The sequence below is a fragment of the Artemia sp. Qi Xiang Cuo genome, chromosome 12 (assembly GCF_049724085.1).
Source record: "Artemia sp. Qi Xiang Cuo chromosome 12, ASM4972408v1, whole genome shotgun sequence".
Classification (NCBI taxonomy): domain Eukaryota; kingdom Metazoa; phylum Arthropoda; class Branchiopoda; order Anostraca; family Artemiidae; genus Artemia; species Artemia sp. Qi Xiang Cuo.
This window is the reverse complement of record NC_142805.1, coordinates 4967825-4983957: the sequence shown is the minus strand read 5'-3', so window position 1 is coordinate 4983957 and position 16133 is coordinate 4967825. Positions and strand designations below refer to the sequence as shown.

The window sequence follows — 16133 nt, the reverse complement described above, 5'->3', positions numbered from 1 at the left end:
ATATTAAAGTCTCGTCAAAACGGTGTTAGAGGGTTTTAAAACCGAGTTAATAGACCTTTGTCTCCTCTTCAAATTCTATAGAGCCGTGTTTCTATCTTTTCCTTTTAGAGGATATATTGATTTCCCCCTCATTTTCCTTTGTAACTGAAAAATATGGGGGGGGGGTGTAAGCTAATTACAGAGCAATCAAAGTAACATATTCATTATTCTCGCACTGGGAAACCCCAGAAAACAAGTCTTGCAGACTGCTGTGAAGGATCTTGATTTTCCCCCTCTTTCCCTGTAAGTGGGAACATGGGGGAACGAATTACTACACAGCAATAAAAAAGCGCATGTTCGATCTTCTTGGGCCCAAGAGCATCAGAAATGCCATTCTCAGCATCAAAAACTACCGGTCGTAGATTTTCGAGTTTTCCCCTGGATTTTCCCCTTTCCCCCCGTTTTTCCCCTATTCTACCAATGGGATTCTTAGGGACTTATATGTTGTACATAATTTTTTTTCTCTATAAAAATCATTTATATTGCAATTTTGTCCCAGATCGTCGATTTTTTCCGTAGATTTACTGGACTATTTCATGCACATGAAAAGAGAACTCTGCAGCAGTTTTGAGTTAAACAAAACCATAAAACCCTAGGATCCGCTCTACCCGAGTTGTTAGAACGTTATACTTGAAATCTTTTGTCTGTCGGGACAAGGGTTCGAGTCCTGGTATTGCTGGTTATTTGGATTGCAACGGTTGCCAGTAGCGTGACTATTAAGCTCAGCCAGACTCGACCTGGAAAAATGTGAGAAACGTCAACAGGAAGGGTGTGCAAAAGCACAGGATGGCTGGCCCCAGCCCTCCATTGCACTTCCTTGCTCAAGGTGCAAGAAACGGAGATCAACACCGCCGGTAGGGACTGTAATGTCCAGTGCCGTATTCTTTTTCTGCTTTGTAAAACAGTAGATGGTGTCGGTAATTTAAAATCATCGCTCTTAAAAGGTTCCCATATTATTTGCTTTATAAAAACAATATAATAATTATCGCTTTTAAAACTTCATGTCAAGTCCTTGTACGAAACAACAAGTAGCCATACCTTTTTGCATATTATGAATACCATAAAACAATATTTATTTGAAGATTGAATCCTCTAAACAAATTAAATTAAAGCCAGATACTTAAAAACACTTCTTTTTTTAGGGTCAAATGATATGCCAGATGGCGAAATCTGTGGAAAACGTGACTGTTGTTGGAATAGCATCAGGTCATAAAGAAGAAGACTTGAAACCAAGTATTGACGTGTTTATCGAAAGAGGAGTTGACTATGTTCATGAGATCAGAAAGTAAGCATCAAGTCTATAAAACAGTGTTGCCAAAATTCTAAAGATGGAAACGGTGATCGAATAAGTATTTGTTTCGGGAGTTGATTAGCTTTTTTTGACATTTGTGAATTGAATTTTGGTTCGAATGAATTCTATTTTTCTACGTTTTACGACAACAAAATTGTTTATAATTATTTAACATTAGTTTCTGGACTAGAGCTTCAAAAACCGCATAGTGTTATCATTTCTTCTTAAGAACTGATGGAATTTCTAATAAACATAAAAAAAAATTACCGAAAGATCTACGTCTAAATACCAAATTTTGTAACATAAGATTCAAGTTGTCCAGATTCTTAGCGCAAAGAATATTCACTTACTAAATAAGGACGTAGAAACAATTGTTGCACTTGAGGTACCTCTTCTGTTTTTTTTTTTTTTTTAATATCCATTTGTTTTCAGGATTGCCACCCCCAGTGATTTATCTCTAATTTTAGTTTGTTTTTTTTCTGATCTAGACATTTGTAGTTATTTACCGCAAAATTTGATTTGAAAAAGCCTAAACGCATAATTCAGGGTAAAATTATACGGGAAATATCTATGAAAGCCATTTCTGGGTAATACAGCTTTTTCCAAGAAAAGGCATAGATTCTGTAGAAATAAAATACCTTGATCATAATTATAAAAATAATGGATGTATTAAACCCTGGATCTTCTAGAAGTTAAGAAACAACACGATTAGTGAGACTGAGCTGTTCTTGGCTTTATTACCCGTTACCGTTCAAACGTCAAAAAATATTCAACACAGTTCAAAAAATATCTTGCTTGGTAGTTAATTAGTTGTAGAACCTGAACTTCTTACAATAAAACAATACAAAAGGCATTTCTTCTCCAAATTAGAAGTCATGAAAGAAATGGGTATTATGTTAGTTATAGATTAAGTAATATCAGTAAGTGAAAAAGACCTACAAGTTGGGAAAATCTACTCCCCCCCCAACAAAAAGAAACAAAAACATTTAGGCTGGTCAACCTCTGTATAGAGTTAGCATGTCATCATCAACGTACCTACCCCCGCCGTGGTGATTTTCGTTCGTTCGTCCCCAAATAGGATGATATTGATATTTGCCCATAACGGCATGACCGTCATGAACATGCTCATTTTTTTTTCTAAGAAGAATGCCTCCCTTTTCCTTAAGAACATTGTCTTAAGCTGTTTATAAAACCTATATTAGTAACTACATCTAGTTTCTAGATGTAGAAACTACACCCTTTCTACCACTTTTGAGAAGAAAAATGATAAATTTAAATTTAGTGATTTTTTTGCTCATTTAATGATGTTTTCTCTCAAGATTTTAGTGATTTTCCTTTTGACCTGGTGGCAATCCAAGTCGTTTTTAAGTGAGGAATGTGTTTTTTTATTCAGTAATAAGGCTTATTAACTGCAAACTTAAAAAGAACGAAATATATTTTACATAATGCTTGATTTTACATATAGCTTAATCTTTCAGGTTTTGTCCCATGGGAGTGGATCTTGTTTTGGATTGTCAATGTGGGGAAGAGTTTTCAAAGTGCTACAGTCTTCTTAAGCCTATGGGGAGGTATATCTTATATGGAACACAAAGCATCTGTGCTGGTGAAAGCAAAAGTTTCTTCAGTGTTGCAAGATCTGTAAGTATTAGGTTTGAGCCACTCTCTCACTGATAAAAACAATTTTTCACGGCTGAGTTAACAAATTGGCTCAGATTTCAAATAAAAATTTTATGGTTGAGGAATGTATATGAGGAACATGTTTGAAGGGGGTGTGCACAGAAAAGGGATTCAAGACTCGTCCCCCATAATATAAGAGGCTTGAGACCCCCTCCCCTCCTGGAATCTTACATTTCTGAGAAAATCTTGTTCGAATTTTTAAATAAATTTCATTTTCCTTATATTACCCCCCTCCCAAATAGTGCACACGTGCCTGAATCCTGGTAAAGACTGGTATGAAGCTTTGACTGTAGCCCGGGTTTGGTGTTAGTCCTTAATTTCTATAAATAATACCTTTAAGTTGAATTCTTAATATATTATTGTCAGACGTCACCCCCTTTTTTTAAGACTATATTTTCTATCATAAGGAATTCTGATGGGTTGGAAATAGTATTGTTCATATTGACACCAAAGCAAGTGCCTAAGGGAACGGCGCTTTTTAAATAAGGTTTTCACAGGGTGTTCAGATGATTAACCAATTGTCTCGATAGACTCGACGTTGCTTTTTCTGTGATCCACCCGAATGATCGAATATCCCGTTCTCCCGTTCTCATCTTTTGAGCAAGAACCCCAATTGTGAGGATGTTTTTTAAAAATTCTCAGTCTCTAGGAAACTGGGTAACGGGAGAGGCAGGGTAGTTCCTATGGAATTAATCCCTCTACCAAAAAGTAGGAAAAACGGTTGCCATAAAACAAATTTTGCTTTTTGAATCCCCTCTCATTAAGGAAAACCCCTTGTCTCTCTAAGGGCCAGACTTGTGTTAGCTGGTGACTAAAATTAATGCAACAAACTAGGGAGAGATTTCGATTTTCCATGGGATTCTATTCACCAGTTCAATAGACACATGTGGTGAAGTCACCTAGAGGCCAGACTCTAATGATCTTCGTAATATCAATTGTATTGCTACAAATTAGCCTAAAATATAAGGACCAAAATCTAATGGTAAAATACAGGATTTAGTTTTAATTACCATTTAGGTTTGCGGTGCCTTCCAATTTTTATGATATATCGCAAGTCGTTGTCGATCAACATCTGTATAGATTATCGGCCCATATAACTGGCAAAAAGCTCCCAGAGATAATATTGCTTCATCAAATCAGAAAAAAACTTAATTCACGAAAATGAAGGTGCGCGGGAAAGGAATCGTATTTTTATCCAGTTGCTTCTGTGTGATCCTTCCTCTTAATTGTTTATAGAAATACTCTGTGGTGTTCAATCGCAGTAGTATTAACTGTATATATAGATATTGTTTTTCTTATAGTTTTTAGTTATAGATTCTATTCCTTTTAATTTTAGATTTTATAGATTGTTTTACTTTTATCTTTAGTTCTTTATTTAGTTTCTTCTATATTTAGTATTGAAGACACCTTGTTTTATACAGGCGGTACATCCATCGTTTAATTTGTCTTTTCCTTCTACTGGCCGTAGTCCTATTTGTTTTATTCTTTATTTTGAGATTTTTTTTTTCTCTTTATTTTATCATGGGTGGCCAGTCCGGCTTTAAACCTTTTATTCTAATAGAAGAAAGCTTGAATTGGGCTAGAGCACATGACTTGAAATCAGTAATCTAACGCTCCGTCATACGAGCCAGGTGTGCTAGATATTTGATTTTATATCTATGGCTCGTAGAAAGCGTCTAAATTTGGTGTTTTCTAGAAAACTGGGACGAAAACCTGAGAGACAGGTATCATTCTACTTTGCCTAGTGTTTCTCAGTTTTCCATTCTCTGGTTTTCCTCTCATCGGATTTGTCCTTCAAGATTTCAATTAGTGAAAAGGTATTCATTTTACCATTTCTGAGTTTCTAGAAGCTTCTTTATCTTTCGTTTTTAAACCTATTGTTTCCTTTTCAAATTTATTGCCTGATAAAGCTCCGAGAAAACGGAATAACCCATCTTTACTTCCTATTTTCTGGCTTACCGGTCTGTTTATTGGCGTCTTTTTGTACTGTGCCCGGAAACGGGAACTGCAAAAGCAGTCTACACTGTCGAGATTACCAGTTTTCTAGAAAATGTTGAATGTAGGCGCGGGCTATGCACAAATAAAACAGTTCCAGTAAACAGGTTTTCTCTAGTCTTGCTAAAGCTGTCCACTATATATAGTAGATGAGTTTAGATTTATGGAGGACGTTGCATATAAAGTTCAAGCAATTGATGGGAGGTGTTTTGATATCTTGAAAAGTGAAATTTTCAGAAATGATTTCAAGGATTAAATGATTTCTTAGACCACACTGCTTTTCCACTGACGAAAAATTAAGCGAGAAAAACGGGGTTTAATTTAAAAAAGCACTGACCCAAAAAATAAAAATAAGACAACACTATTTTAAAAGAAAAACAATTCCAAATATTTTTGCCTTACGTCCGGGAGCCTTTTTCAACGGAAAATAGTGAAAAAACAAAATTTTAAAAAGAGAAATAGTTGTTTTTAAAAATAACACAAAACATCGACAACAAAACACACGCAAAGAAAAAAAAATAAGTAAGAACAACTCACATTATAAACACACTACCAGCACTGATGTTACTACATAAGAATAAAACCAAAGCGAATGTCTATAGTGAAAACAACACTTTCCTCTCAACATTGTGAAGATGTTAAAAATAGAAAAGCCAAGGCTCAGGGTGTTTTTTCACAGTTAAAAAAAATCTGGAAGAATAGGAAGATAAGTCTGCTAACCAAGATTAGAATATTAGAAGCTACAGTGATCACAGTGGTCAAATATGGCTCTGAAGCATGGACGCTCCGAAAAGCGGAGGAAGATTTACTTGATGTTTTTAAAACAAATTGTGCAAGGACTGCTCTGAATACCGAGTTGACAAATCATATTTCAATCAATAGGCTTGGTGAACAATTAGGTGCAATATAGCTTTTTATGGCTGTAACGAAAGAATGATTGAGGTGGTTAGGGAACATTGCGCGGACGAAGGATGACATATTGCCGAAGATTTTTCTTTTCGGCCAACCATCTAGGGCTAAACGGAAAGCAGGTCGTCCCCGTCTGGGGTGGGAGGACGTTATAAAGAAAGATTTAAAGGAAATGGGAACTTCGTGGACGGGTGTAAAAAGGGAGGCTTTGAATAGATTGGGGCGGAGGAGGAGCGTGCGCAGCTGTGTTGGCCTCAGGCAGCTTGGTGCTGCGGTGAGTTGCTAGTAGTAGCAGTAGTAGTAGTGGATAAATGGGAATCTATTGAAAGTGAAGACTATATTTACTTGAACAAACAAAAAAGCCGCTCATCAAGCATCAGTGCTGGAAGTTGGTTTATAATGTGAGTTGCTCTTACTTACTTATTTTTTTTTTCTTTTTGTGTGTTTAGTTGTTGTTTTTTGTGTTATTTTTAAAAACAACAGTTTTTTTCTTACTTAATTTTCTTTTTTTTTTCGCTTTGTTCTGTTGAAAAAGGCTCCCGGACGTGGGGCCGAAATATTCAGAATTTTTTTAAAATTAAAGTGTTGTTTTTTTTCACTACTTTGTTGAAATTAAAACCCGTTTTTCTCGCTTAATTTTTTGTATTTCAAGGATTAAAGTATATCCAGGGAAGGTGTTTTCAAGCTGGTATCTCTGCCCTCCTTTTTTCTAGGGTTTAGAAAATCGAACAGGAAAAGGTCTATTATCTTTCTAAATTCTGACAAGCATGTTTTATCGTAACGTCACTGTCTTTAGCTCTATGTTTTGAAGACACAGTTGTAATAATCTCAGCAGGATTTTAGATCATTCAGATCTTTTTTAATTTAAGAAATAGCTGTACAAATCTTTAATCCCTTTAAAATCAGGATTAAGCAAACTTATAAGGCTTATAACACTTCCGTTACGCCTTATTTGAGCTTTAAATTTATTTTTGTATGTTATGTAAATGTTGTAATCCAAGTTTTATCTACGCTCATTAAGAATACCCTATGGATGGGGAAGGGATGAAATTAGATACTTCAGAAGACCTTCCTGGGGCTGTGGATCCATTTCTAAAAGTTTCATTCATCTAACAACTCAAGATAAAAATTAAAAAAAATCTAGAATTTAACCTATAGAAATTCCATCTTTCTTTGTTATAAAGGCCATATTTCATTCAAAAATTCTTTGTAATTAATTTTAACGCTTTCAAAGTTCTTTTCCCCCCCGGACCAGTGGTGGCAAGTTGAGAAGCTATCCCCGCTGAAGATGTATGACGAGAATAAAATGGTGGCCGGCTTCAATTTCCGTCACCTACTATACAAACAGCGAGAGCATGCTTATATCGATGAAGCCCTGAAACAGGTTTGGATTAGATACCTGAAAAGAGAAATTCGTCCTGTGATGGACTCGACCTGGTGCTTTGAAGATGCAAGTTCTTTTTTTTATGTCATTATTTTTTTTTTTTGGCTTTCTTTCTTTCTTTCTATATTTTCGTTTCTTTGGCCTTTTTCCATTTATTCTTTTAAATTCAATCCTTTCATTCTATGTATAAAATATAACTATTCATGTGCCACCATATTTTATATCAGCTGATAGAGAATAAAAAAAAAAATAGAAACGAAATAGTTTATCCTGTTGTGAATTTTTTGGCTTTCTTTCTTTCTCTACTACTCTTTATTTCTATACTTTTGTTTCTTTGGGTTTTTCCTTTTATTCTTTTAAATTCAGTCTTTTCATTCTATTGTAGCGGTTTGAATCCTATTTTTTTTGGCAAGTATTGAATAAGTAAATATTTTTGTGTCAACATGTTTTATATCAACTGATTGAGAATAAGAAAAATATAACCAAAATAGTTGTCCTGTAGTCACTTTTCTGGCTTTCTTTCTTTCTTTCTCTACTACTTCTCTCGACTCTATTTCTATACTTTTGTTCCTTTGGCTTTTTTTCCTTTTATTCTTTTAAATTCAATCCTATCATTCTACTGTAGCGTTTTAAATCTCTTTATTTGCTAATATTGAATAAGTAACTTTTTATGCCAACATATTTTATATCAACTGATACAGAATAAGAAAAGTATAACCAAAATAGTTGATCCTGTCGTCTATGTTTTTGCTTTCTTTTCTTTCTCTGCTTCGCTTTCTCTACTACATCTCTACTCTATTTTTATACCTTTTCTTCTTTGCTTTTTTCCTTTTCAAACAGTTCGTGGTAACGAACAGTAAGTAAGGAGCGACCCGGCTCAATGGTAACCGAAACTCTAAAAAACGGAATTTTGATACCAATAGTTACATCAAAATAATCAGATTTCAATGCCGATTTCAAATATATAAGTTTCATCAAGTTTAGTCTTACCCATCAAAAGTTACGAGCCTCAGAAAATTTGGCTGATTTTAGAAAAAAGGGAGAAAGACCCCTAAAAGTTATAGAACCTTAATGGAAATCACAACATCATATTCAGTGTATGAGAGAACCCTACTGTAGAGGTTTCAAGCACCTATCTACAAAAATGTGGAATTTTGCATTTTTTTGCCAGAAGAAAGTTTCTTTTTCTTTTTCCAGGGGTGATCGTATTGACCCAATGGCCCTAGAATATCGTGGGAGCGCTCATTGGAACGGAAATTAAAAGTTCTAGTGCCCTTTTTAAGTAACCAAAAAAATGGAGAGCAACTAGGCCCCCTCCCACGCTCATTGTTTCCCAAAGTCACCCGATCAAAATTTTGAGATAGCCATTTTGTTCAGCATGGTCGAAAATATGATAACAATGTCTTTTGGGATGTCTTAATCCCCCAAAGCGCCGGGGGGAGGGCTGAAAGTTATGAACATTACCCAGTGTTAACATTTAGTATTGGTTATTGGGAAGTATACAGACGATTTCAGGGGGATTTTTTCTGGTAGGTGGGGAGGGGGGGGGGGGCGGTCGGGCGTTATATGGGAGGATCTTCCCATGAAGGAACTTTTCAGGGGGAAGGGAATTTGCTATGAAGGGGGCGCCGGATTTCCCAGCATTATTAAAGAAAAAGATCAGAAATTAAGTAAAAAAAACAACAAGTTTTCCGACTGATTTCAACTGGTCAACTGATTGTGATTAAGGGGTCATTTTTAAATAATTGGAAAAAAAGTCGAACTTTAGCTTAAAGAGCAAGGTATTGACTAGGGGGCGAACCCCCTAATATGCGTATTAAAAATCTATGAATATAGAAGTTTGTTACGTAAGGTAATTCGTAACTTACGTATATTTATTACTAATAAAAATGTTCGTAAATAAAATTAAACAAGTTTCGAGAAAGCCATTTAACCAAATAAAAGTAAAATTAAATTAAATTTTGTTTTAATTATTCATGTACGGTGAGCCAAAATCAAAACCTGCATTAATTCAAAAACGTTCAAAAATTAAATATAAAAAACAAGTTTTTTTTAACTGAAAGTAAGGAACGACGTTATAACTTAAAACGAACACAAATTATTCCGTATATGAAAGGAATTGTCCCCTCCTCAATACCTTGCTCTTTACGCTAAAGTTTGAATCTGTCACACAACTTTATTCTTTAAAACAATAAAAAACTTTAGGGTAAAGAGCGAAGTATTGAGGAGGGGACAGCCCCTTTCATATACGGGAATAATTTCTGTTCGTTTTAAGTTTTAACGTCGTTCCTTATTTTCAGTTAAAAAAAACTTGTTTTTTTTATTTATTCTTTTAAATTTAATCCTTTCATTCTATTGTAGCGTTTTAAATCCTTTTTTTGCAAATATTGAATAAGTAACTATTTTTGCTCCAACATATTTTATATCAACTGATAGAGAATAAGAAAAATGTAAACGAAATAGTTTATTCTGTCGTCAATTTTTTTTTGCTTTATTTCTTTCTTCCTCTACTTTCGTTTCTTTAGATTTTTTCTTTTAAATCCAATCCTTTCACTCTATTGTAGTGTTTGAAGTTTTTGTTGTTGTAAATATTGAATAAGCAAGTGACTATTTTTGTGTCAATATATTTGATAACAACTGATAGAGAATGAAAAAATATAATCAAATAGCTTGTTCGTGACTGACATTTTTCCAAGAGTTAAAAGTACTGGAACAGTCATAAATTTTTGAAAAATGAAACGTCCTGATTAAATGCCTACGAAAAAGAAACTTTCTTAAATGACTCAGCCCGTTGTTTTGAACATGCAAGTTTATTATTGCCTTTGACATCTTTATTTTGGCTTTCCTTATTTATTTCAGTTTATTTTTTTACAATTCAATGTGACTAATAATTATTATTTGAGTTACTAAATCATAAAAGAAAACAATGGAGAGACAAACAATTTGCTAAGTTTAACTAAGTTTTACTAAGTTTAACTAAGTTTAACTAAGTTTTGCTAAGTAATAATGTCACGAGGCTGGCAATAACACGTACAAAAAGAAGCTGCTTTTGGCCTATTGGCGTTTAGACTATGGCCCCGAGTGCCCTTTAAACTGGTTTCACAAGCAAGCCCTTTGAAAGCCTTTCAAAATTACTCTTTGAAAGCCTTTACAGGAATTTTTTTAAAATTACCCTATCCAAACTGAAATTTGGTGCGTCAATAATCCACTCAAACTTAATTCATGAAATAATGAATAAAATACGTTAAACCTTTTCATGCATAACGATTTAAAGTGATTCTCGAACTTCCATAAGACGTAATTTGAGGTGGATTGTTTTTTTGGGCGGGGGGATATTGAATTATTCTATAGATTTTTTTGTCGTAGCTTTTGTAGCGATTGACAGAGAAGCAAGATCTGCAACTAGAATACTTAGTTCAACTTTTGGGACTCAAGTTTTTTTACACAGAACTGGCCTCTGCTATATTCAATAGTTGATTCTATTTTTTTTTTTGTATACAGTCGAACCTCTAGTTTTTTAGTAACGGGCGTAATTTGCATCCCCCCCCCCCCTACCAGCTGAAATTTAGTTTCTCCAAAAATCTTTTCAAAGCTAAGATTAGCCTGCATAATTCATGAGTCCACAGAAACGGGTCAGTTTTATTCTGTATGTCTTTGCCTTTATAGTGCTATATGGCTAATTTTTTCCGTTTTTGCTGCCATTTTCACTTGAATTGGGAAAATTGGCTCCAACTTTGTCCCCTCGCCCATGATTTTGACGAAAGTACGCCACTGTTAGTGATTGTACCTACAATTCTAATATGCTGAAGTTATTTTCCTCTGACCTTTAGTACTTGGTAATAGGCTAGTAAAGGAATCTTATAAATGGGTTAACTTAGGGTTCTTACCGCATAATTTCTTCATGAGGGGTATGTGTTGATAAGGTGCATACCCAAGATCCCAGTTTGGGGGGAAGGGACATTAATTACGGATTTTTTTTTTTGTCAGTCAAGTGACTAAGAACATGGCAGTTTTATACAAATTTTCAATTATTTTGGGCCGTGGTAATTCTTAAGCTCTAATGTTTTCCCCCCCCCCTCCAGTGATGGATTCATATGTTTGTTTTGTATAATTTCTTAGACTACACTGTCTCTATGTATAAATAAACGAAAATGTATAAATAACAGGTGAAATTTTAATCAAGACAGGGAAACGTTAAAAAAAGCTGGAACATTCTGGTGTCACGTTCAGAAAGTACAAACTAAATTAAAGAGCTATAACATCACAAAAAATGGAATAAGATGAAAAATACTATAGAAAGAAAAAAAAATTCACATGAAATCTTAGTCCAAGCGCTATGGCATAGGAAACTTAATGGAATTTAAAAACTCTTCAAAAAATGCACAGGGCGGTCCTTATAATTTGTAATTCGGTTATAGTGTACAGCCTTTTGTCATCATAAGGGATTTGGTTTGATTTTTGTTTAACCGAAGGAGTTGATTACAAAAATTATACATTTTAATACAAGATATTAAAAACATCATCGGTTTATTAAAAATAATTTTGTATTAAAGATTTAACTTCAAAGGACAATTTGATTCATGAACAGTATTTTGATTTGATTAACCATAGGGGTGTATACCATGTCTTCTGTTAAATGGCCCAGTTGCAATTTTTTGATTTAACTTGCAGTCTTATCCTGATGTTGCAATGCCGTCTCTGAATGTGCTAATTCCGTTAGTACCATGTTAGATAGCGTTAAATAAAAGTTCAAATAGGGATAAAATCCTTTTAATAGACAGTGATTGATAGAAATTCACAAAAATACCAGATATTTCGGTCACATATACAGTGACGCTATACAGATAGCGTTTTCCACACTATTTGTTATCAAAACAAAATTACGAAATAGATCAGAACAATGAACGGGATAAGAATTGCACTCGCAAAAACAAAGCCAAAATTAGAAGAAGCGGGCACTACCCCATACTGCACCTATATCGTATTTTTTACCTTCTTAACTATAAGTATTATCTATAAGTATACAATAACTATAATATACTTAACTATAAGTATGCAATTCTATTCTCCATTTTTTTTTTTTTTTTTTTTTTTTTTTTTACGAAAGCAAGAATGATCAGTGGAACGAGTTGTTAAAATTACCGCCTTTTACATAAACCGTGTTCACCTTAAATACTTTACACCAACCCCAAGCCCCTAGCTATTACCCTGGAAATAACGAGTGTAATATTTTCAATCTGTCATAGATTCCAGAGGCAATGTTGAGGATAATTGATCATCTCAATTTCGGGAAAATAGTTCTTGATCCCCAAATGAGAGCAGATAGTGAGGAAGCTGCTTTGTCACGTGGTCTCAACAAAAATTTGAGTCTACGACCAGAATCTACAAGTGAATCGGAAAACAAGACTCTAGAAAGCAAGCATGAAGGGGTTGGATTTATAGAAGCCATCAAGGAGACTCTTATAGGAGGAGGTAAGGAGAGCAAACCAATATTGTATATTCCAAGCCTTTAAACACAGCAAACCAGAGTTGAAGGGTCCGTACCCCGAACAATTTTTTTCTGTTTGTTGGTCCCTTGTTTAGGAGCCTTTAGCCCGAGAACTTACTTTTAAAAAGGTATTTGTAACTACGAAAATTTTCGTTTCTTTTACAAGCTTAGAACCCTCTAAACATGCAATCAGGATTTACGTTGTTTTTTATTTAACTCGTTGTCCTCAACTCACCGACTTGTTCGAATCTTCATATTTTTGTCACATAAATATGGTAAATTTGTGAGATTTTTCGACCACTTTCGGATTTTCAATCACTTTCATTTAATGTTTTCTGTATATTAATTAAAAAAAAAACTTTCCACAAAATAAGTTTTTCAAAGAAAAGTAAAGAACTCCATTAAACCAAAAAAAATGAGCAAAAATAAAATCAAATAATCTACCAAGCGTGAAACTACCACAAATCAGCATTGATAAATAAATGAAACCCAATTACAATAAATAACCGAGTCAAACTCAAAATAAGCAGAAATTCACATAAGTTGGGCTCAAAACCCCCATGCCTTCCCAAGGCCAGAACATAATTTGCACTTTACTGAAAAAAATTTAAATGCTTTTACTTTTATAACTTTAATAAATCAAATAACAATAACATTTTGATTACTAAATATCAGTATGTGTATATTAAACTGACAATGCACATTCATTAGTATTTTTTTTTTTTCAGTAAAGTGCAAATTATATTCTGGCCTGGGGAAGGCATAGGGGTTTTCAAGTTTCTGAAGTTTCTGAGTGGTTTTGAAGTTTTTGAGTGGTTTCCAAATACATAGTCACAGATGGGAAACTATGGCTTGAAATTATTGCCGTGTTAACCAAAGATCGTAACCCATGGAACTTAAATCTTCCAGATCCTGTCACCAGGGAGAGCTACATAGCTTATATCCTGATTCAAGTGCAAGTACCCGGTACTTACTAGTCTGGTCTTCCACATTGTGTGTTTTGCGCGGTTTTAAAGTAAAAAAGGTATAATAAAAAACATATTGTACGATTTTTTTCGCAGGTGTCTACCCCTTCTTTTTTTTATAAAAAAACAATTTTTTTTTAACTGAAAGTAAGGAACGACGTTAAAACTTAAAACGAACAGAAATTATTCCGTATATGAAAGGGGCTATCCCCTCCTCAACGCCTCGCTCTTTACGCTAAGGTTTTCATTGTTAAAAAAATAGAGTTGTGAGACAGTCAAACTTTAGCGTAAAGCGCGAGGCATTGAGGAGGGGACAGCCCCTTTCATATACGGAATAATTTCTGTTCGTTTGAAGTTCTAACGTCGTTCCTTACTTTCAGTTAAAAAAACTTGTTTTTTCTATTTAATTTTTGAACGTTTTTGAATTAATAAAGGTTTTGATTTCGGCTCACCGTACATGAATAATTAAAACAAATTTGAATATTAATTTTATTTTTATTTGCTTAAATGGTTTTCTCGAAGCCTGTTTAATTTTATTTACGAACGTTTTTATTAGTAATAAATATACGTAAGTTACGAATTAACTTGCGTAACCAACTTCTATACTCATATATTTTTAATACGTATATTAGAGGGCTCGACCCCTATTCTATACCTTGCTCTTTAAGCTGAAGTTCAAATTTTGTTCCAATTCTTTAAAAATGACCTCTTAATCACAAATGCCGTTAATTAGAATAAATAGCTCTTTTGAAAGTATTAAATAATCTTTGGCTTAAAGAGCGAGGTATTGACTAGGGGGTGAACCCAATAATATACGTAATGTTTTCTGTCGTTTTATGTTTTGATGTTGCTCCTTACTTTCAGTTGAAAAACTTGTTTTTTTTTAATTATAAATTTCTGATCTTTATTAAATAATGCTGGGAAATCCGGCCCCCCCTTCATAGCAATGTCCCTGCCTCCATGAAAACTTCCTCCATGAAAAGATCCTCCCACTTAACCCCCGACCCACACCCCACCCCACCCCTCACTACCAGAAAAAATCCCCCCTGAAAACGTCCCAATAACCAATACTATATGTTAACATTGGGTAAAGTTCACAACTTTCAGCCCTCCCCCCGGGGACTTCGGGGGATTAAGTCATCCTAAAAGACATAGTTATCATATTTTCGACCATGCTGAATAAAATGCCTATTTCAAAATTTTGATTGGGTGACTGTGGGAAAAAAAAGAGCGTGGGAGGGGGCCTAGTTGCCCTCCATTTTTTTGGTCACTTAAAAAGGGCACTAGAACTTTTAATTTCCGTTCCAATGAGCCCTCCCACGATATTCTAGGACCACTGGGTCGACACGATCACCCCTGGGGAAAAAAAATCAAAAAATAAACAAACAAATAAACACGCATCCGTGATCTTTCTTCTGGCAAAAAATGCAAAATTCTACTTTTTTATAGATAGGAGCTTGAAACTTCTGCAGTAGGGTTCTTTGATACTCTGAATATTATGGTGTGATTTTCATTAAGGGTCTATAACTTTTAGGTGGTCTTTCCCTCTTTTTTCGAAAATCAGCCAAATTTTCTCAGGCCCGTAACTTTTGATGGGTAGGACTAAACTTGATGAAATTTATATATTTGAAATTAGCACTAAAATTTAATTCTTTTGATGTATCTATTGGTATCAAAATTCAGTTTTTTAGTGTTTCGGTTACCATTGAGCCGGGTCGCTCCTTACTTACAGTTCGTTACCACGAAATTTTTGACCAAAATGAATTATTGGAATTCTACAAAAAAAAATTTCACATGATTAATTTTAGCTTGAAGGCTATAGTCTTTAAATAGTAGTTAAGCAGGGCTGTGATCAATTCCCATTAATATGGACTATTTGATGGGCTTTGTCACACTACAAAGGCTATAAGAGAGCATGGAATCAAATGGGAAAGTAAAATTGCTAGACTTGGATTATGCTGATTATTTAAGCATCCTAGATGAAAATGTTAGCAGAATGAATGAATATTTAAAGGTTTTGCGAGTTCAGGGTGCAGGAATAGGTCTGAAAATTAATATCAAGAAGACTAAGTCGTTTAGACTAGGAATAAATGAATGTGAAGAAGTGATCCTGGTTAACGACAAGTTTGATCAAGTGGATAGCTCCTCTTTCCTGGGTAGTATTATTAGTAAAGATGGTGGATGCAGTGAAGATACTAAAAGTTGAACAGCCAAGGGCCAGGGTTTTTTTCATAGATGGTGAGTTTGAAACAATAGAAAGTCAAATCTACAAACCAAGATTATAATATTGGAAGATACAAAGTGTGATTCTATCCCGCTTTCTTGGGCTATAATAAAAAAAAACGATTGAGATGGCTAGAACCCATTTTGCAGACGAAGGATGGC

General features: G+C 34.4%; 1 protein-coding gene across 2 annotated transcripts in view; it reads left to right on the top strand.

Annotated features, from left to right (window-relative positions):
* The window catches only part of LOC148945682 (putative NADPH-dependent quinone oxidoreductase VAT1L), a 49171-nt gene that overhangs the window by 25504 nt on the left and 7534 nt on the right, over positions 1–16133 (top strand). Inside the window, exons 6-9 of one of the 2 annotated variants that reach the window (XM_089098522.1) lie at positions 1182–1324; positions 2809–2968; positions 7146–7361; positions 12542–12767. In XM_089098522.1, coding sequence (XP_088954648.1) covers positions 1182–1324; positions 2809–2968; positions 7146–7361; positions 12542–12767 — 745 coding nt within the window. The remainder of the gene's footprint in view (positions 1–1181; positions 1325–2808; positions 2969–7145; positions 7362–12541; positions 12768–16133) is intronic. The other variant, XM_089098523.1, reaches the window with a different exon arrangement.